This window comes from Sebastes umbrosus, chromosome 11, assembly GCF_015220745.1.
Source record: "Sebastes umbrosus isolate fSebUmb1 chromosome 11, fSebUmb1.pri, whole genome shotgun sequence".
Classification (NCBI taxonomy): Eukaryota; Metazoa; Chordata; class Actinopteri; order Perciformes; family Sebastidae; genus Sebastes; species Sebastes umbrosus.
In genome coordinates, this window is record NC_051279.1 from 34,063,195 (window position 1) to 34,085,359 (window position 22,165).

The 22,165-nt window shown below is 42.7% G+C and overlaps 1 protein-coding gene across 3 annotated transcripts in view; it reads left to right on the forward strand.

The window, feature by feature from the left end:
- grik2 (glutamate receptor, ionotropic, kainate 2) overlaps positions 1-22,165 on the forward strand; it is a 369,970-nt gene that overhangs the window by 292,862 nt on the left and 54,943 nt on the right. For all 3 annotated transcript variants that reach the window (XM_037784201.1, XM_037784199.1, XM_037784200.1), the window contains exons 13-14: positions 2,507-2,625; positions 11,066-11,283. In XM_037784201.1, coding sequence (XP_037640129.1) covers positions 2,507-2,625; positions 11,066-11,283 — 337 coding nt within the window. The remainder of the gene's footprint in view (positions 1-2,506; positions 2,626-11,065; positions 11,284-22,165) is intronic.

The following is a 22,165-nucleotide window of genomic DNA, read 5'->3' on the forward strand; positions in this document are numbered from 1 at the left end:
TTTTCTGTATAGAATGGAAATCACCACATAAAGACATGGAAACTAATTAAACACAACGAGCATCATGTCTGTTTTGCAGGTTTCAAATCAATGTGTTTTCCTCATTCAAGCAACTTCCAAGTCTCTTCTGATTAATATTAAAGTAAACCGATGGCTGCCTGAAGGGAAAAAACAATGCAAAGCAAGGCAATACAAGTTTAAAACATTAAAACACAAATTAAAAGGTAAGGAACCGACCTGAGAATATAATATTTCACTTTTTCTGCTTCTTTGTTTCAACTGTGGCAGCAGCATTCTGAATGAGCTCTTTTGGCAACCTCACTCCCAACTCGTCAAACACCACCAATTGGGCAGTGCCCCTCGGCATCGGAAACCAACGCACGGAGTCATAATTTGTGAAGAACCGGGCTTTCAATTGATATCATTAATAGCGTGAGAGTCCATTCAGGGCGGGGGGGAGGGTTTGGCTTCCCCATGCGTCAGTTTCCGATGCCGTGGGACACTGACCAAGCAGGGGTATTTGACGAGTTGGGAGTGAGAACGTGTTGGTCGTGGTGTCGACTGTTCATAGACCATTAGAATAGTCAAACTTGCTGGAAATAAAAGTGTGGAAAATCACTTCAACAGTCAGGCAAACTGATCTGGTCCTTAACAGCACACTACAGAATTTAAGTGTAGACATATAAAGTGAATCATTCTGTGACAGAGCAACAGGATCATTCTGTTTCTGTTGATTCATCTCCCCTGACATTGGCGTTATCGTGCGTATCATCGCTGGAGGTTTCTGCTGGGTGACCCTGCCCCCGTACAAAGATAAAAGCCTCACATTGTTTCTGCGCTGCTGGTGAATTCCTCACTTTTATCTTTGCACTGACCTTGCTCAAAGTTTCTCCCTCTGCAGCGCAGATGATCTGAGATAATGTAAGGGCAGTGTAATTGGATCAAAGTGACAGCACCCGGGCCAAACCGTGCTACAGTGAGAGACAGGTTAAGCTGTGTTTTCTCCTTTAAACGGCATTGGTTTAGCATTCCCTGACCCAACCAGCAGCAGCGGCAGCAGCAGCAGTCCAGCCAGCCACTCCCATGATGTAGCACGACGCTGACGACTTTGCTCACCCGTGTACATGGCGAGCGGTAATTGGCTTTTCACAACATGATTGGAGGAAACACACTCGGAGACCTCTGCACAAGTCACATCGTCACATATGCCACGGCAAGGTCGCAGTTCAGCTGAACTCAATTTGGCATTCCAAATTGACAAGCAAGCAAATCTGGGTTAAATTGAGTGAGCGGACGGATTGATTTAAGGCCAAGGATTCTCTTAAAGCAGAAATAAGGGGAACATTCAGAGGTCCTTGAGCTATACTACACAATATCCTCCTGAGTGTTGTCGGGGTGAAAGGGAACACCACTGTTAACCACATTCTAATGGTAAAGCCCATTAGTTAATGATAGGGTACAGTTATGATGCTGTCATTTTATCGACATAGCCATACGTCTTTATATACAGTCGCCTATTACAATATTCAACCCAGTACTGCTGTATTAGAGCCAGAGGACCATCAAAACCTTGACACACGCTGGTGTAGCAGTTTCATCTGCATTATCCTCCATGCAGATGTTCCATCCACTCGAGGTTATCGTTTTTGACTTCCAGCGCAGTGCACATTATGCATTGCAATTTGATTAGTCAAACCCTTGTGTCTGTTAAACAGCTTGAGTAAAGATAGGGCCCCGGTTCCTCCTCTACTCCAGCACAAACCAAATCAGGTCAGAATGCTTAATTGTAGACCAATCAACCTTTACTAATGTAATGTCATTTTTATTTGATATGAATAAATGAGAAATCTCTCTGCTTGAGGAGTGTGTCGAGTGAGGGGGAGCGCCGGGGCCGGCGTGGGCATGATGGGAATGAACCGCTTGATCTGCTGAATATTAATGCTCCTCTAAGATTATAAGGATTATTAGTTCTTTTCTCGCCTGACAATGGAGTTATTTTCAGACCCCATCGATTAAATTACTGAGGGAAGTGCCTTTGATATGAGCACTCCCACACGAGGAGCCACCTTTGGAATATGAGTGGTGTTAAATCGAGCCCAATCCCCAAGTACTGTATCTTATTAATATTTAAAAATATACAAGAGAGATTCAGATGAGCAGTCATTTTTGCAGCTTTATTTTGACTAATAGATTATTCAGTTAACACATTCTAATCATCATTTTACAATAATTCATGTAATAAACTCTTAATATACTAATCCAGTTAACATTTTAGCAATCTGAGGTATGTACATGAAGGGACATGTCCTCAGGCATGATTTGCAGTGTCTCATCTCTGGACATGACTAAGTAACCTTTGTTTTCTTTCTCTCCTGTCTCCCCAGGTAGGATGACAACTCTTGGTCTCTTTTGTTGTTTACGCTTGTGTCTTTATGCAACTGCAGTAAACATGTGTGTGTGTGTGTGTGTGTGTGTGTGTGTGTGTGTTCTCTGTTAATTGTCACAGGTTTAGTCCCTACGAGTGGTATAACCCCCACCCATGCAACCCTGACTCGGATGTAGTGGAAAACAATTTCACCCTGCTAAATAGTTTCTGGTTTGGAGTTGGAGCTCTCATGCAGCAAGGTAGACGCCTCTGCCTGCCCCCCTTTTTTTAGCACAAGTCCCACTTTTTTGCTGGGGGTCAACCTTGCTCATTGACCGGGCCCACGACCATGCATGGGGGCCTCTGTGCATGATGCTAGATGCTTCACTGGTAGAGTCCAGCAGGATGGACTGAGTGGGATTTGAGTGATGTGATCAATGGATGAAGACGGTGCATGCTCCCTTACCCCCCCCCCTTTTCCCCACCTATTCACAGCCACCTGAACAGGTAAGTGTTCCCACCCAGAATACCTGAGATGGATCAAATGGGTGAGATTGAAGGGGAATGTGAACTCAGCAGCTTACCCTGCCTGTTTGGGTTTGTTTCCTTCTACCAAACCAATGCCATATCTTCTCAACTAGTTGGCATCTTTAGACTGAGAAAAAAACAAACGTGTAACGTTTATTCATGTGGCGTATATACTTTACAATGCATGTCACAACGGGAGATATGTTGCATTTTTAAATTAGCATTTCTTCCAAAGCAACTGACAATGCAACATATTTACAACAGGTAGTGATGACTGTAGGGCCTGGAAAGCATGGTACTGTATATACTGTATATGTCTGTTTGTGTCCTTGCATCTGAACAGTGCAATGGAGCACACAAAGAACTAGCTGCTATAGTCAAAGCTGTAAAAGGGTCACTTCACCCCCATTACAGGACACTAAAAAGAATCCCCTTAACTCTAGTGGTATCTAGCCATGCAGATTGTGTTTGGGTTTTATATGTCCAGGTTTTGAATATCTGTCTCTTTTATTTCTGTCTCCAGTCTAACACAGGAGGAAGGTACTACACTTGAAATAATATGAACCCAAGTAATAGCCATAACCACTTGAATCAACTAAATACTTTATTTTGAAATTCAACCTCAAATGAATCATTAATGTTGACATTTAGACATCACTGGATTTTTTAATATACAGCACTGAAATATTTTACTTTGAAAAGTATCCATCTGAATTTATTCATAAACAAATATACAAGATAAAAACATTCAAACTTGAAGTACTTGGGCTTTAACGTTAAAAATCAAGGCGTTTTTCAAGAGCTTTCAGCCATATTTCATCCTCAGCGACCGTAATATAGTACAGTAGACACCACATGTTAACACCAAGCGGCAACGTCCGGTGCATAAAAAACAAGCCAACGCGGAAGTGCCAACAACTGCAGTCCTTCAAATGGCCACTTGTGGCTGGCTCCAAAAGGCAGTTGATCTCCTCCGAGCCCCGTGTTCAAATTCCCAACTTCATAGCAAAAATAAACATGTTTACAGCCTGGTACAAAAAACGGTGTTGGACTCTACAGCTAATTTCCACCCGTTTAAATTATATTAAGGCTTAAAGTTGTGCATTATTAAGGGCGTGGACACTTTGAGTGACAGGTGGGACTGTTAGCTGTTTGCAAGGTGTCACCTCAGCTAATTCGAGTCACTTAACTTGAATTTTTTGTAATGTTGGTGCCTTTTGGAGAGACTTTCATGCACATATCAGACAAATAATATGTCTTGCTGTGCAGTTAATTGTATGACGGGAATCCTCAACTCAACAACGCTACCTCATGACCAGTAACTGCGGCAGTGCTACTGCAGGGCTGACTTTTCTCTTCCATTCTCCAGGAAACGTGCGGCGGCAACGCGCTTTGAGTTCAGGCCGGTGCACGCCAAGGGTAGAGTACGAGCAGGGAGGCAGTGAGGCATCTGATTGGTTCTTTCTAAGCGGACTGCGAGGCAGTGATTGGTAGACGTTTTTACAGGATTATAGCAGCTACAGATGACGGCTCTTTTCCGGTCCTTTTTCAGAGCTCATCAGTAATGGATCTCTGTCGGGGTGTAAAGACCATTTCAACCAATATAACACATAGTGTAGACTGGAGAACATCGTCAACCCTTTACTGCACAAATTGAAGGAGCTGACGAGATTACATTTCACTGGAGTTGTAATATCACCCTGTACGATTTCATGTGACCAATAAGTTGATTGACTGATGGAAGAAGTCTGTCAACAAGACCACGGGGTTAACATTAGCCGGCTACACAGAGAAGCATATATCCCGTTCTCTTCCATGATATAGCCTAGCTTCTTAGCCTAACCTAGCTCAATCTAGGTGGACAAATTACCAGGCTTCATTCGGCCCGCCTCAGCTCCATTCACGCTCCACGTCTTTACCAATTTTTTGATTAGCCGGAGTCGTCACTGCCAAGATGGCGATGGCTGGAGCCGCCCACTTTGAGCTTCATTTTTGCGCTTCAGAAACCTATCAGTGATGTCACGGACACTACATCCATATTTTATACAGTCTATGTTTAACCCAAGTTCCACACTTAGGTCGCATCCTGACAACTGAGTAACTCCAACTAGGAAATGTGGTTGGAAGCTCCAGAAACAAAAAAAATTCAAGGCCCATTTGCTGTTTTCTTGAATTTTGAGAGAGAAAATATATCAACAGCACTTTAAATCACTTACTGGTGCATGTTTTCAACTAAAATATCTCAATAAGGATTAAGTAGTGGTTACATTTCTAGATATTCAGTTTCTGAGAAGATTCAAGATATTTTCTGTTATTTGGTTCTGTAGATTACATAAAAAAAAGAAAAAGCAGCCAGAAACATCTCTTTCCAGACAACAGTGTTGTCAGGTCCTCTGGATAATCCACAGAACACATGTTGTCATTGTTGTTTTTTCACCCGCCACCATTGTATTAGGTGGAGGGTGAAATCTCAGAGACAGATATCTCAAAATTTGGGCACATAAAAGCAAAATAATCTGCATGACTAGATACCACCAGAGGTAAGTGAGAAAATATGTTTGTTGTTTTTGATGAAGTGACACTTTAGGTCGACAAACATCTCAGTCTTTCCTTGATTTAGCAGCTCATAACGTGTTCCTTGCTGGCTGGTTGCATGTTTATTTATACTGCATGCTTACTAATATACCCAAATTAGCTACTAACGTTTTCCACAGATTTGTATTTATTTGAGTGCTAAGGTGTAAAATATTATTTAAATTATTTGAGATCAAAATATGATGACTGGTTTGACTGTAACTCTACAAAAAGACACCCAACAGATTTGATAAACATTGAGCATACAACATGTTTAGAACTGAGGGATTTATGTTCACATGTGTGTAAATGTCATTCATTTTAGCTACTAGATGTAGATGTTGTTTGTTTGAAAAGCCAGCAGCACAGATGTGTAGGGTTGACCAGTTGAGAAGATGTGGCTGAGGGCCAGAAGGCTGTGGGATTAGACTGAAGAAACGCACAGTGTCTGCATGGCACCGTGCTGGTCTGCACTGTAGAGAGGCTCCCCTGCCCGGCGGCTCGCCCCGCCCCCCAGAAAACTGTGGGATGTGCTGTTTGGTCATGACGTTACCTTGGGTACATGACAGTCAGCCCCAACCAGGCTCTGTTTGGGTCGACTCGCCCCTCTTTTCTGTTCTGGTTTCTGAGGTGAAACAGGAAGAGAAGCTCGGAGCTGGTAACATGTTCCACTTTTAAACAATCCTGCATCTGATAGCAGAAGAAGCAGAAGCCACTGCTGACAGTACTGATGAATATGTGTTTGTGTTCATGCCTGCTACCTTGATTTCTGTTCTTGGTTGTGGTTTTATGAATGGGCAAAGTGGGTGGCTGGTGCCCTGCGCTGGGTGACTTTGATACTGTGGCTGATGGCTAATGAGAGGTTAAAAACACAATGTGTTTTAGAAGACTTTACCACTGGTTAACTTATGTTTTCACTGTTAGACACTGAAGTCATAGTTTTGTTGCTCGGAGCAGGGTGCTCAAATCATGCAATTACCTTATTACCTTTAAATAACCTTCAATTAGTGTATGTTACATTTTTTAGATGATAAATTTAGAGCTATGATCCGTCTACCAAATGTATACAAATTAAAGGGATGTAAATGCAAGTTCTATATCACCAAAGACTCTCAATGATGGCGACAACTGAAACTGTTCCATATACATGTGGTTCATCATGTAGCAGCACATCTGAGATGTATTGTGGCTCTAACCTTTTATAAATCAATATTAGTGTAAAATCATTTGTAAGCAGAGGCCAAATCTTGAAAGCAGGCAGAACCCTCAAAATGATCAATCTGGGAAGGGTTGACGCCTTCATGATGATGTTTTTTAGGGTTTTCGCGTGTCATTTAATGCCATGTTGTTACCGTGAAAGGATTATGTTTAGGCAACAAAAGCACTGAGTTAGGTTAAGGAAAAACATCATAGTCGGGCTTAAAATACGTATAAGTCAAAACAATTTTATTTGTATAGCCCAAAATCACAAATCACAAATTTGCCTCGGGGGCCTTTACAATCTGTGCAGGATCCAGACACTCTGTCCTTTACAGTGCGACCCTCTCGTTGGATAAGGAAAAACTGAACCAAAAAAACCCTTCTAACAGGGAAAACATGTTAGAAACCTCAGGAAGAGCAACAGAGGAGGGATCCCCCTTCCAGGATGGACAGACGTGCAATAGATGTCGTGTCTACAGAGTAACAACATCATGAAAATACAATATAGACAATCCATGACAGAAAATAATACATATAATGTGAACACATGTGAGAAGGTGGATCCAGGAGGATGTCAAGCAGCTTCCAGGCGTCGCCAAACAGATAGAGTCAGAGCAACACGACCTCCTCTCCTCGCCAAACAGATAGACGGTGCAACACAACTTCCTTTCCACACCATACATGTAGAGCCAGAGCAACACAACCTCCTCTCCAAGCCAACCAGATAGAGCCTTAGCAACACAACCTCCTCTCCATGCCAGATAGATAGAGCCAGAGCAACACAACCTCCTCTCCACGCCAGATAGATAGAGCTAGAGCAACACAACCTCCTCTCCACGCCAGATAGATAGAGCCAGAGTACAACAACATAAGTACGGAAAACACGTCACAAACGTCACTAAAAAAACTTAAATAAAAATTATAATAATAATGAATAAAATAATTCAACAATATACTTTGTGACACGAACATCGGTCTCCTGGTTGAAAGTCCTGTTTGTTTGACCCATCCATGGTGGATGATCCACCCCCTCTCCCGCCAATCGTAAGCAGTCTTTCTCCCTTTTTATTCTACGTCACTCTGAGCGCAGCATATTCACACGGATGTGTTTACATTGCTGTCAATACAGACGGCATGGTGCTAAATGACACGCAATGTGGTGTCATTCATATGCCGTTTATATATATATATATATACAATCCTGTAAGGTTAAGGTAATAAACAGCCATCAGCACATTTGAATGAAGCACTAATGGTCAATGTTGCTGATCTGGGAGATGAGGCTGTGTCTCATCTCATCAGCTCCTATTTGTATCCAAATGCACACACACTCTATATTTTCAGTATTAACTCTTTAACCAGCAGCCACATGGTGGATGTTAAAACACACACAGCGGGGTGAGGACTGTAGAATGCACGCTCCAGAGCACAGAATCGCCATCTGTGAGCGTGTGTGCGTTTTGACCTACAACACAGTCAACTACAGACCCAGTTTACTAGAGACAAGTGACAGAGTGAACCTCTGTTCATCCCCCAGCCTGTTCCTGTGTTCATCAAGACTTCACACGATGCAGTGAGTGATGATGCAGAGGTCTGCTGGTTCTGTCTGTACTGATGAATATGTTTTAAAACACTGTGGTATCAACATACTGTGTGTGTTCTAGGCTAAAGCTGCATGACAATATGACTTCAACACCCCATATTTAAAGTGGCATCATGGTGCTACAAAGGAGTAGGTGTAGATATGCTGACAGTAAACACATTCAGCTACTTGTGAAAAGACACAATTACTATTAATTTAACCAACCGCTGTTATTTTTATGAAAGTCAATATAGTGTAAGTTTACCAATGAGATAATCTCCCAGAAGCCTGATGTACTCCTGAGTGTAGCGGTAAGGGAGGAACCCTGGGAGAGATGTGCCCCCTCCAGTTCCCTCTCCATTGCAGTATCAATAGCGATGGGCTCCAGCTGCAGTCAGCTGTCATGTCTTTCTCTGCGTGCTCCCTTTACTAGACAGCTCACTTGGGGGACTGCAAGAAAGAGAGAAAGTTTGATGAAAAGTGAGTCTCTTACAAACGGAGTGGAGCACAGAGTTCTTAACCTCCTATCTCTCTGACTCTTTATCAGCTTTCCCTCTGAGTGAATGTGCAAAATCCCAGCTTTCAATTGCTTAAGCCGCTTGAGGAGAATAGTGTGATATAACCCAGTCCCACCTTCTCTCACCCGGACAACAAACCTCCCTCCCTCACTCCCACTCTACCCATGCACATATGCTCTGCATATATTCTGCATAAAACTTCAACGTAAAACAGTCAGATTAACGGAAGATTTAGTGCACTCTAATGTAAGAGGTAAAAAATAGTGACAGTAACTGACGCTAGGCTAAGCTAAACAACTCTGCGTAGAAAGAGCACGGGTCAGACCAGCGTTCACGGCAGAAACTTTTCTCAACAAAATCAGTTAATTTCATAGGAATTACCTCAATCAGTACATTGAAGTAAATGTGAGCAGATCTTTATGTAGAGTATAGCTTTTGACAACTTTGACGGGCAATTTTGAGTTATTGACCGAATGCAAACCAGCTTGACCAGCTGATTAGACTGTTGTCAGGATATTAAAAAGACGTTATCAGTCGCTATAAGCCCCATAGATGTGGGTCAATAGGGGCCTACTACACCCACTAGTAGGTATCCCCAAAAGAAGGTATAAAAGAACATGACAGCGACCTCTAGCGACCGTAGTAATTATTACAGGAGCAGAGGCGGAAGTCAGGCACTGTAGATAGACAGAGTAAAACTCGATAATGGGTGGAGGCTGGAGATGACGGATGGGACACAAAACACAGGGGGTTTTCAGGGTTTACATCTCGTGTGAAACCAATAATGTGTAGTTGTCTTTGTGTTCGTAGCTTTTTCAACCAAAAACACAATGTTTTTCCCTAAACTTAACTGTTTTTTTTTTGCCTAAACCTAAAGAAGCCTTTTTGTGTTCAAAAGGTGACGTTTCATTCAGTTTTACATGTTAGAACATGTTGCTTTCAAATTTCACTTACACAACGTAGTAGGCGTAGTAGGCCCCTACTGACCCACATATATGGTGCTTATAGCGACTGATAACGCCTATTTAATGGCCTGATAACAGTCGAATCGGGTGGCTTGACAGGGTTGATCTGTTGATCTTTGAGGGACCAGAGAGCTGAAGAGTCTGAAATAAGGGAAGGTATCATTTTTAGCTGTGTGCAATCAAATTTCATGAAACCCTGTTATACCGTAGTGTAATATACCATACACAGCACAGGTAGTGCTGATAAAATGATTAGTTGTTTGGTCTGGGGTATTAATTGCCACTAAGCCTTATGGCTGTACCAGCCACTAACAGGCCACATATGCTTAATGCCTAGAATTCAACAGAAAATGTATGCAGGCCTTAACTGAAGTCCTGTTGAGGTCGACTAGTTTTAAGCAGTCACTCCACTCTTTGCCCACAGTGGTGCTCACTCAAATAGGGTGGTTAGGCCGTCCCGTTCCGATCTGGTACTCTTCTTGTATTAAGAACCGTGCACTGAGCTCAGAGTCTGTTTCAGTTCATTTAGGTTAACAAACAGAAACTAAACCAAAATACTTCAGGGTTAGGGGTTAACCTTCATCGTCCATCACGGTCTCAACAAAACTTACTGATTGCATTCATCTGCAGCACTCCACTCTCATGCGTCCATCTCTCTACCCTAGCACTCTGCCCTCAGGCCAGCTCATATTACGTTAGGCCTGCCCTCTTGAACCTTAGTAACCAATCGAAAATGATAAATGACAACCTGTGACCGTGACAATACGTTGCTTCACTAAAGATAGTTTGCAGACATTTTCAAGACAGAAGTCTCAAATGATACAAATAGTTTGTCTCCGACAAACTGCAAGCAACTGGCGAGACGGTTTGGTTGATAACCTGCTCAAATATAAGTTGTTTCCTACCAGCTAACATGTTGGTGGTTAGCGTGCCAGCTAAGCCAGTGCCAGTAGCTGCCCCCCCCCCCCCCCCCTCCCCAAGACACTATGTCACCAAGTTTCCAGCAAGAACGTGCAAATTAATTTTCCTGGGCCACTTTCTGGCAGAGGGAGAGGTTTGTTTTCCTGTCACATTTTGAATATAAAGAGAGAACTGATGGAAAATGTTCTTAGAAATGTTAGTTGTAGAAGAGACAGTACAGACAGACTAAATATCAATCACCAGGCTGCCCACTCTGCCCACTTTGTGTGTATGTAAGTGTGTGATTCAGGCAGGAGATGCAGAGGCCTAGCCTGGCCCGGCCTGGTCTGGTCTGGTCTGGCCTGGGTGCTGCCCCCTCCCCAGCCTATTGCTTTACCAGGCCTCACCACCCTCCTCTGCTCCTCTCGTTCAGGATCTGAGCTCATGCCGAAAGCCCTGTCCACCAGAATTGTAGGAGGAATCTGGTGGTTTTTCACGCTCATCATCATCTCCTCCTACACGGCAAACCTGGCGGCCTTCCTCACCGTGGAGAGGATGGAGTCGCCCATCGACTCTGCTGACGACCTGGCCAAGCAGACGAAGATAGAATACGGAGTGGTGGAGGACGGCTCCACCATGATCTTCTTCAAGGTTAGTCACAGCTGGATATCATTAAACCAACTACAGTCTTTTCTAGTGTAGTGCTTCACTGTTCTGTACCGCCCAGCCATTTAAACAACATGTGTATAGCTATGCTAAACTTTGAGATGGTTGTTGCAGCAATATTCAATATGTCAAATCTGCATGGTAAATATTATAGACTAATGCAGTGGAGTTTTTTTTCTTGAGATGGAAAAGCGTTTTTTATGGGACACTAACTCTTCACTTCAACTCACCCTAATGAAATGCTAAAAGGGTTAGTGGCAGCCAGCCCATTCTCATTCCCTGGGCGTCAAATACCGACGCTTTATCAGGGCCGTCGTCGTTCCATAAACCACCGCTAAAGGGGGCCTTGTGCGACGGTATGAGACGCACCGGGCTCTCCATTAACCACAATGTAAACCCATCCATGGCAACAGTAAACGCTCAGGGAAAGTACTGTGGTGACATAGTTTAAAGAGCAAAAAGACATACAGGGCGGGTGGAAGGGGGAGGTGGATGGGTCTAACAACCCAAGGCTTTCAACCAGGAGACCGCTGTTCATGTCCTGTGTGTTACGCTTTACTTTCACTTTACAGTCAGCTGTTCAAGTCACATTTTTACTGTACAAACGTAGTTAACGTGGTTTTGTTGTCTAAACTTAAACATTACACGTAACTGTTTTTGTTTAATTGACAACATTAAGCAGGAAAAGTGATGCAGAGGAGTCTGATAAAAGCTTCAGTATGTGACAAGCTGGGACGAGAATGTGTCGTTCCTGCACAGTGATCAACCTCATAACTACCGAATTAATACAAAAATATTTATATTTGACATTAAATAAGATACAAATATCAAACTCTAACCCACTTAACCTTTCTTATGTCTGTTGGTCTGAAAGTTTACCAGCAGTCGCTGCAGAGTGTGGTGTTGTTTTCACCCTGTGAGTCTGTGTGTGAGCCATCATGGAGACACCTACTGTAGCAGGAACTTCCACAGAGCAGGTTTACAGGACTCTGCCAGGTGTCATCTGAATGTGAATCCATGCTGGAATAATACCGATACACCTGAGCACAATATGAACTCCAATAATAAAGGTGTTTGACACAGGGCCACTCCACAAGACATGGCCTCAAGATTACGTTATAATGCAGAACCTAATGCCTGAATTGCCTTAATTGATGCAAATATTTAATTAATATAAGTAGCAAACATCTATTGACACACAATAAACCGGGAGCCTTTGGGACCACTCCAGTGTCTGGGCCCCAGACACCCCACACACTGGAGTGTCTGGGGCCCACTTTGCCTGGTTGTCCTGCCTTGCCTTTAAGAATAATTTGTAGCTATATTAGTTAGTTATTACCAGCCGCAACAGTGGCGCTGGTAGTGTTTTCACCCTGTGAGTCCGTGTGTGAGTCATCATGGTAAAACTTGGTCCTGGAGACACCTACTGTAGCAGCAACTACCACAGAGCAGGTTTACCGGACTCTGCCAGGTGTTTATATGTCTGTCTGTGGACAGGTGTTGTCACCGTGATAACGTCACAACCGTGTAAGATACAGTCAGGAAACTTTACAGGTGTGTAGTTGGGTCTGAAGATGGGTGTGGTCTGAGTCTGTATTCTGTACCGACTTATCCTGTTCAAGTTCATTAGGAGCTGGAACCTGTCTAGATTGGCAGCCCAGTCGCACAGCAGTTTGGAAATAGTCACAATATTTAATGTATTGATTCGTGTACATAGACACAAATTTCAAGTTTTTTTCGTGATGGTCAGCACGAATGGGTGGGTCAAAAAACAATGGACTTTCGCCCAGGGGACCGGTGTTCGTCTCCCGTGTCAAACCAGAAGTCAAAGTGGATTTATTTGTCATGTAACTTCTGTATTTACTTACTTACAGCACTAACAGAGTTCTTTTTAACCCAAACCTAACTAAGTAGTTTTATCTTGAAAAGACTGGAGCGGAAATTGCCACGTGTCATGTGTTGCTGGACATTCATAGGAAAACGCACAAAAAATACGTTTTTGAAAGTCGTGCTGAGCGTCACGAAAGAAAAGTGAAATTTGTGTCTTTGTACACGAATCAAATAGATACAATTTTGTGACTGTTTCATGAACTGCTGTGAGACTGTGTTGGGATTGGTCACCAATCTATCACTGGAATGACACAGATAGATGGACTAACACACTTAACGCTCTGTCCACACAGGGAACGTCAGCAGCGCCTGCGGAACCTGTCGTTTCTTATTTCGGCGTCCGTGTTAACTGGTTAGAGCAGCCACACTGCCGACCTGAGCAGCACGGCTCGGCTGTGTGTCTAGAGATTCGAGGTGTCGCCTATTTTTTACCGCGAGCTGCGCGGTTCACAGCAACAACAGACAGTGAACGTGTTCTTTTGACAGTATATTGACATTATACCAGCACCATTACTACAGTTTCATGTCACGGACATGAAAAAAAGTAAATTTATATTAAAATCAACACTTCCTCCTAAAAAATAAAAGCCATCAAGCGTTTTTTCTGTGGACAGAATTCCTTCATTTGTTAACACGAGGCTTTTATTCTGAAATATTTGCAGGACAGTGTTATAGAACATGCAGTGACTTGCAGGGCTCCATGAATGAATAAAGTACGGGCCTTTAACTATGGATTATTACCATTATTTACAAATGAGTGATTTTCTGTCTAAAATAAATATAAATTACATATATAATGAAATTAAATGGCCATTATGAAAGGCAAACTCCATGCAGAAAGAAAGGGCTGACAGCAGCAGAAACGCTGCCAGTGTGTACGCCACACGCATGAAATACGCAGCCAGCTGTTCAGCAAGGCGTTCCCTGTGTGGGAAATCTTGGTAGATATCTTCAGTACGTGTTTGGGAATACACGTAGCAAAGCATTTTTTGCTCGACCCATAGGGGGTGCCAAAAATATCAAAAACTTGTACCTCAAGATCCGGGGGACAGAATTTTATCAAGTTTGGTGCACATGATCTGGGGGCAAATATTAATCAAGATCTGAAGTGTCATATTGATTGGTGCATGTGGGCATGGCCTATGTAGCATTATATGCTAAATTATGCCTTTGCTCAATTTGCTGTGAAAAATGTCATAATGCTTCACTTAAAATATGATCCCAATTGGCCTGATGGTGGAGCTACAACATTTTCTAAACTTTTAAAGACCGGCCCCTTCACACCACAAGTCAGATTGACTTGAAGTTTAACACACATGTCCAGCTCCGTGTGCTCTACAAAAAAGCTGCATGGACCAGTAAAGTCCACCAACTAGATTTTCCTCCATTTTGAGTAGTTTGAAAAACATATTTTTGACATCTCCTCCTAAATCAAAGCTCTGATTGCTGGCAAACTTTCTGTGGCTCATTATTGGACCAACCTCATCAAAAGTTCTATAAAACTTGTTGATATCTGATTTCGTTTTCAAGATGTTGACCAATGAACTTTAAAAGGGCTTGGCTCAGCACATCAATAGACCTAACTCCACAACCTTTTGGCCTATTACCTCCAAACCTGCAGGATATGTTCACAAGAGTACCTGAAACATCATGAAAGTTTCATTCAAATCGACCACTAGGGGGTGCTACAAGTCACAGTATACATAATAAATTGTAAAATCAATTCATCTAGGCTTGTCGCTGTAGTTGGTTTTACCGGTGTTACACGGTGGTCGGGCACAGGGCTGGACTGGCCATCTGGCATACCGGGCATTTTCCCGGTGGGCCGACGCAGTCTTCTTTTTTTGGTCCATAAATAAGTAAATTGGCCCATTTATTTTCCTTAATTGACACTGGGCTGGCCCAATCGTTTGTGCCGGACGGCCAAAGTGAGGAGGAGAGGGAGAGAGATGATGGAGGGAGTGTAGAAATTGCGGTAAGCAGTTCTGGGCTAGCTGCCTGGCTCAACATGTCATGAGAAATGAGCAGTGCTCGAAGTGGGCCGGTACGTGGCGGAACGCAGTATTTGACTCATTTTACTCCTTGGCGTGCCGTGACTTTTTCATGCGTACCGGAGCTTCTTGCAAGCTGTCGGTACTCTCCTCTGCCCTCTCCATATCAGGTTCTTTAGGAGATTCATAATGGTGATACATAACAGCGCAGCGTCAGCGTATTTGCGCCGCGTGGGTTTATTATTTTAAAGTCATCAGAATTCAGGAAACAAAGTCTCTGAAACTCACATTTTTCTGGGGGAGGACCCCCCCGCTTTGATTATGAAATCCTCCCTATTTATGAGGTCTCAAGGTTGGCAAGTATGCAAAACAATCACAACCACATTTGAAGGTGTTTCCTCGAACAGAGCCTTCAACAAAACGTGGTACACACAGCACAAATGGCCGGTGTTGGGGCTGGTCTGGGCCAAAATGTCAGGGCAGATTTTTTGTCCCAGTCCAGCCCTGGTTGGGCACACACCGATTAAATTACATACCCAGCGCCCCCATCGTTGTTTTTGCTTTTTCTACAGAAATAAAACCCATTTACTTCATTTTGGCGTATCAGTTATCAATAGATTGGCGGATGACGGATTTAACACAGTGACGGTGAATGCATCAGCACCGAGCAGAGAGTGTCAGATTTCACACACAGAGGACGAGTCGGTTGCTGAATGTAGTTTGTGGTGGACAAGGAGAGGAAAACACAAACGTGTTCTTCATACAGAGTTGTCCTCTATCAGCCATCCAGCCATGTGTGTATTCAGCAACACGTGAGTACAGTGTTACACTTGGCGCCCTGAGTTTATATTGATGTTGTAATGTGTTCTTATAGTTAGCATAAAGTCTGCTAGCCACATGCTAATGTGCTAACGGTTGCTAACAGACTCAGATGTGTAGGCTGCTCTGAATGTCACTCTGTTGGAATTAGTATTTTTAGTATTAGTATTAGTATAGTAGTATTGAAGTGCCTACAATGACGATGTCTCAGGCTAATGCTCATTTTGTGTTATAGTTCAACGTTCATGCACGCGTGCACCTTCATGCACGCGCGCACGGTAGTCTGAAATCAGATAGTAACTAACAGACCAGTATAAACAGAACCTAAGCGACACATCCAACCTGGTGGATTGTCAGTGCTAAACTATCTCTAAACCAGATTAAAGGGACACATTAAAGGGGCAGTGAGCTCAACTTACTGTATTGATGATTGTTACCAAATTTTCTGTGGATCATTATTGGACCAGGCTCATCAAAATTTGCAGAAAGCTTGTTGGTATCATATTTCGTTTTCAAGATATTGACCAATGAACTTTTAGGGGGCGGGGCTTAGCAGGAAATCACCGTGATTCATTGACCATTAGTCCAATCATCATAAATCTTGGTAGATATCTTCACTACGTGTTTGGGAATAGGCGTACCAAAGCTGTTTTAGCTCAACAGAATTACAGAATTTCACCAAATTTGGTGCACATGCTCTGGGGGCAAGTGGGGCAAGTATTAACCAAGATCTGAAGTGTCATATTGATTGGTCCATGTGGGAGTGGCCTACTTAGCATTTTATGCTATATTATGCCTTTGCTCAATTTGCTTTGAGCCGTAACGAGCTAGAGACATGAATCGGGTTAGGGTTAGGGTTGGGGTTAGGGTTAGGGTGGGTTAGGGTTAGGGTTAGGGTTAGGGGTTAGGGTTAGGGTTAGGCCATAAATGGCCATGATGTCCTAATGCTTCCCATAAAATATGATCTCAGTTGGCCACATGGTGGCGCTATCACTGACAGCCAAATGAGTGAAAAGTTTAAAGGCCAGCCCCCTCACACCTAAAGTTTAATTGACTTGAAATTTGACACACTTGTCCAGCTGAATGTGTTCTACAAAAATGCCTCTTGGACCGCTAACGTCCGCCAACTAAATTTTTCACCATTTCGAATTTTTTGAATATCACATTTTTTACATCTTCTCCTAAACCACCAATCTGATTTCTACCAGATGTTCTGTGGATCAATATTGGACCAAGCTTCTGAAAAGTTTCAGAAAGCTTGTTGATATGTCATTGCATTTCGAAGATAATAACCAATGACTTTCAAAAGGGCTTAGCGCAACACATAATCAGACTTAGGTCAACAACCATTTGGCCCATCATCTCCAAACTTGCACGATATGTCCACAAGAGTACCTTGAGCGAAAAAAAGCTTGAAACCACGAACTGCCGCTTACGGCTGTAATTTTTGTTTTGATTTTTTTTCTCTTGCAATCCGTCGATGGCTCTCAGACAGCTTTGAGATTTAGCTTTTTTTCACACCTCCTTTTCATCCATCTGTGTAATTGGCACACATGCATTCGCATTACTGTTCACACACAAGGACGCGGCTGTGATTAATATGTTTGTGTGTGTATCGTCTTCACACTGGAACATACTCACACAGATTCATTCATAACTGCAGTGGTGATAGTTGCACAGCCTCTTTATCATTTCACCACTAACATTACTGAAAACAACAGTTGGTGTAAGACGCAGCATATGTGCTTGTTAATCATCCTACCTATGCTGAGGTCCCTCTGCAGCCATCATTCACAGCCTCGGGTCACAAACTGTTAGTCCATGTCATCTGTGCGTTACGGGTTATGGTGGTATGCATACACAGGATAATACAAGTGCTCATTACAGTTTTTCGCTTTCACGTTTAATGGTGACTAAATGTTTTTGGCAGATTGGTAACTACCTCAATATGTTTCCTTTCATTTATCTCAGGTGGCTGATATTATCCACATCACACCTTCCAGGCCCAACACTTTACATCTGCACTCCATGTCTGCCCTTATGCAAACTGTGTTCTAAGTAGTGGTTGTGAAAAGACTTCTGTGAAGAGAACCAAAAATCATTAAAGGTTCAGTTCACAGAAATGTCAAAGTAGCTATAGTTAGCTAGGTAATGCTGTCATTCACTCTTAGCTGTGACTCCTCCTCATCTCTTTATTTCCTGTGTGGTTTTGGTCTCTCCTTTCCCCTGCAGCTGTCCCTCAGACCTTCAGGCTGCAGCTAAAAGTCCTCTCTTTTCCCTTGCCTACTATTATGGACCTCTAGATTCAAATATCGAACACATTTGAAATTTAATTTACGTGGTTCTGATCTTCAAGCTCTTTTATGATATGTGGTGGTTCAACATGTTCTCACTCGTTCAACACGTTCTCTCCCAAATGCCGCTGCTTGGTCAGTGACCCTCGGCATCGCTCTTGTGCCCCTCTTGTGTTACTTTTGGATGGACCAGGAAAAGCGTGTCAATATACGTTTGTTACATGCATAGTGTCCTTTCAAAATAGCCTTCCGTTTTTGCAGGAAGTTTCAGGCAACACAACCACTTAGGTAGGGTTAGGAAACGGTCGTGGTTGACGTTAACTTCACCGACTAGCGACTCAGGGGACTGATGTGACGAAAAAAGTCAATGTTACTTTTAGTTTCACACAGGACACGAACAGTGGTCTCCTGGTTGAAAGTCTTGTTTGTTTGACCCAATCAAGTTGGTTAGGGCTGTCGAAGTTAATGCGATAACGCGTTGAGGCAAATTAATTTTAAAGCCTCTAATTTCTTTATCACATTAACACAACTTGTGATTTTAGGTTGTACTGGCTCAGTTTTAAAGCAAAAGGGAAGATACTGGTATCATATGAAACTAGTAAACCTGATGAATCCATCGGTACCAACCATACTAACCATACTGTCATACTGGCTTGTTGCAAAGGAGGCTAAATAATGCTCCAAAGTTATGCTAAATTATGAATGTAAATGGGTTCTATGGGTACCCACGAGTCTCCCCTTTACAGACATGCCCACTTTATGATAATCACATGCAGTTTGGGGCAAGTCAGCACACTGACACACTGACAGCTGTTGTTGCCTGTTGGGCTGCAGTTTGCCATGTTATGATTGGAGCATATTGTTTTATGCTAAATACAGTACCTGTGAGGGTTTCTGGATAATATCTGTCATTGTTTTGTGTTGTTAATTGATTTACAATAATAAATATATACATACATTTTCATAAAGCAGCATATTTGTCCACTCTCATGTTGATAAGAGTATTAAATACTTGACAAATCTCCCTTTAAGGGACATTTAGAACAGATCAAAAATGTGTGATTAGTCAAGATTAACTCAGGACAATCATGTGATTGATAACAGCCCTAGTTAAAATCTCTTCAGCTGGCATTAACCACAGAAGTCTGTGGTTAATGACCCACTAAAAACCCATAGACTTCCAGGTGAGGGAACCAGAAGTGCTAAAATGCTAACTCATTTCTGGGTTTTATGACTCATTCCTGCAGCACTCTATTGGACTATCTTCCCTGGATTAAATGTCATTAGAAATGTTTTAACAACTAAAGCACGTAGCTGTTTTCATACATGAACATTAATGCGGGTGCTGACAACGCACAGCACAACTCAATATGGTGAAATCCTAACCTAGCATTAGGAGCAGTGGGCAGTTACTATACAGCTTTCCAGGATGCAGTTTGGGGGTCCGGTGCCTTGCTCAAGGGCACTTCAGCAGTGTCCAGGAGGTGAACTGGCACCTCTCCAGCTACCAGTCGACACACATACTCGGTCCATGTGGGGACTTGAACCGGCGACTCTCTGCCATGGACTGAGCTCCTGACGCCCCGTTTCACTACTAATGAGTCCAGGCAGATGCGGAGGGGATTTGTCCTCCACTGAGTAAACAGATTCTGTCTGAGGTGTTTAAAACACACTGTTGTGATGATGGATGGAGTGTTTTGATTATCATCAGTGTTAGTTGTGCATGCATCACAAACACTATTCAAACCCAGGAACAAAAAGTACTAAATACCTACTGTTTGGGTAATTATTAACTTCTGCTGTAAAATACACGTCTAATGGTGGCTAATTATGTAAATGTCTGCACGGGATGGTCTCTGAAGCATTGAGGCGTGTCACTCGTCTTCCTAGCAGGGACATTCCCTATGGACTGTCGCTACAATAACACTGAATAATTTAATAAGCAAACACGCACCACTGCTGTGTCTTGCTTGTTGGCCAATAAAATCACATCTTATTGAAGGCATTGCTGCTTTTCCACATTGTGTATATAATGTGGTGATGACTGGCAGAGACAGTAGCCCTTTACATGGCCGTGGCGCTGAGCTCCATGTCCCCAGGCTGTACAAGCCTGAGTTGTTTTGCCTCAGCCATAAGACAAATGGGAGGAACACCTCCAGCATGGTGATTAAATCACGCAGATGAAGCTTATTTGGATGATGTGCTCGTTACCTGACAGAGGAGAGAGGTAGGGAAGACAATACTGCTCCAGTTCATGGCTGTATGATCCAAAGTGTTTATGATCACATGAATAAATTCATAAGAAAATAGCAGCATACTGTATATATTTATAATGATAAGTGCATAGTTTTACAACAACATTTTTTATGAATCTACTACTTATTTTTCTCCACTGTGAATTCCCTTTTTTTCCACATGCTCAATGTGACTTATAAAGACATAGGAGTCTCCTGTGGGAAAAAAACAAACTCTAGGCTGATGTTATGGCCATCAATATAAAAGTATAATATGCAAAACATTCCAAAAAAAAACAATGTACAGACTGATACTAAAATAATCTCTCTCAATCATCACTATGCCCCACTAGCAGTGTGTGCTGGTGTCCCTGCAGCCCTCTGCCTGGATGTTCTCTTTTCTTCTTATTTTGCTTTACTCAGGACGGCTCTGGACTTCTGCAAACGTACATGAAACCTGCCTTGGAGGAGGTCTGCGCTCCCCGAGTGCACTTCTAGTTTGCCATAATGTAACCCTCCGAGGTAGACTCACCATGCAGGACTAATAATGGAATATCTTATCTTATGAGCTGAGAGATTGTGAAATGATGGTATATGCTCCTGTAGTAGCCACATGTCCGTATGACATCAACCTTGTTTTAAGAAAACATTTTATTCACAATGTCATGGAGCTACACGTTCTCACTCCCAGCTCATCAAATACCGCCGCTTGGTCAGAGCCCCTCGGCATCAGAGACCGATGCATGGGGCACCCTCTTGCGTTACTTTTAGACGAACCGGGGACGGTGTGTCAATATACGTTTGTTGCATTCATAGTGTCCTTTCAAAATAAACTTCTGTTTTCACAGGAAGTTAGGTTTAGGCAACACAACCACTTAGGTAGGGTTAGGAAATGGTCGTGGTTGACGTTAACGTCACTGACAAGAGAGTCACTTAGCTGACAATACGAACGAGTCACATGACTAAAGACTGACGTACCAAAGTAAGTCTACATTACTTTTAGTTTCACACGGGACACGAACACCGGTCTCCTGGTTTTCATTTTAGATCAACAAATTTTAGTTCAAACATTTTTCAGGAGTTTCCAGTGGTGGCGAGTCTCCGTTCACGATGGTTTATCGGATGAGTAGTTCCTTCACTCTTAAAATAATTATGTGCACAATCTTGTACCCTTGCCTTTTTCCCCCTTGTTTTCCACTGTTGTTTTTGCTCCGAATCAAATGTTTTATGGTCACAATTCCATCTCATAGCTCGTTGGTTTGGTTCCATGCATAAAACTCTTTATAAAGATTGTTTTTGAAACGCCATTGGAGAGAGGGAACGGGAAATTCACCATTCAAAAAGCGGGCGGTCACTGTTGAGCTTTATGGAGAAGGAGCCAGTCAGGTGTATACCAGAGCTGGAGCTAATTCAGAATTGTTTTAATATTTCAATCTGAAACAAAAAAAAAAAACTGCATCAAAGCTGCTGAATCCAAAATGAATCCCAAATGTGGAAGTGAACTGATCTAAATGTTTGACACGGACCAGGTGTAACCCAGAGTTAACTGACAACATTACGAAAATTTAAATCCTAATTCTCCCAAATGGAAAAAGAAAAACTGTAGGAGTGACAATCTATGAAAATTACAACCCAGTTG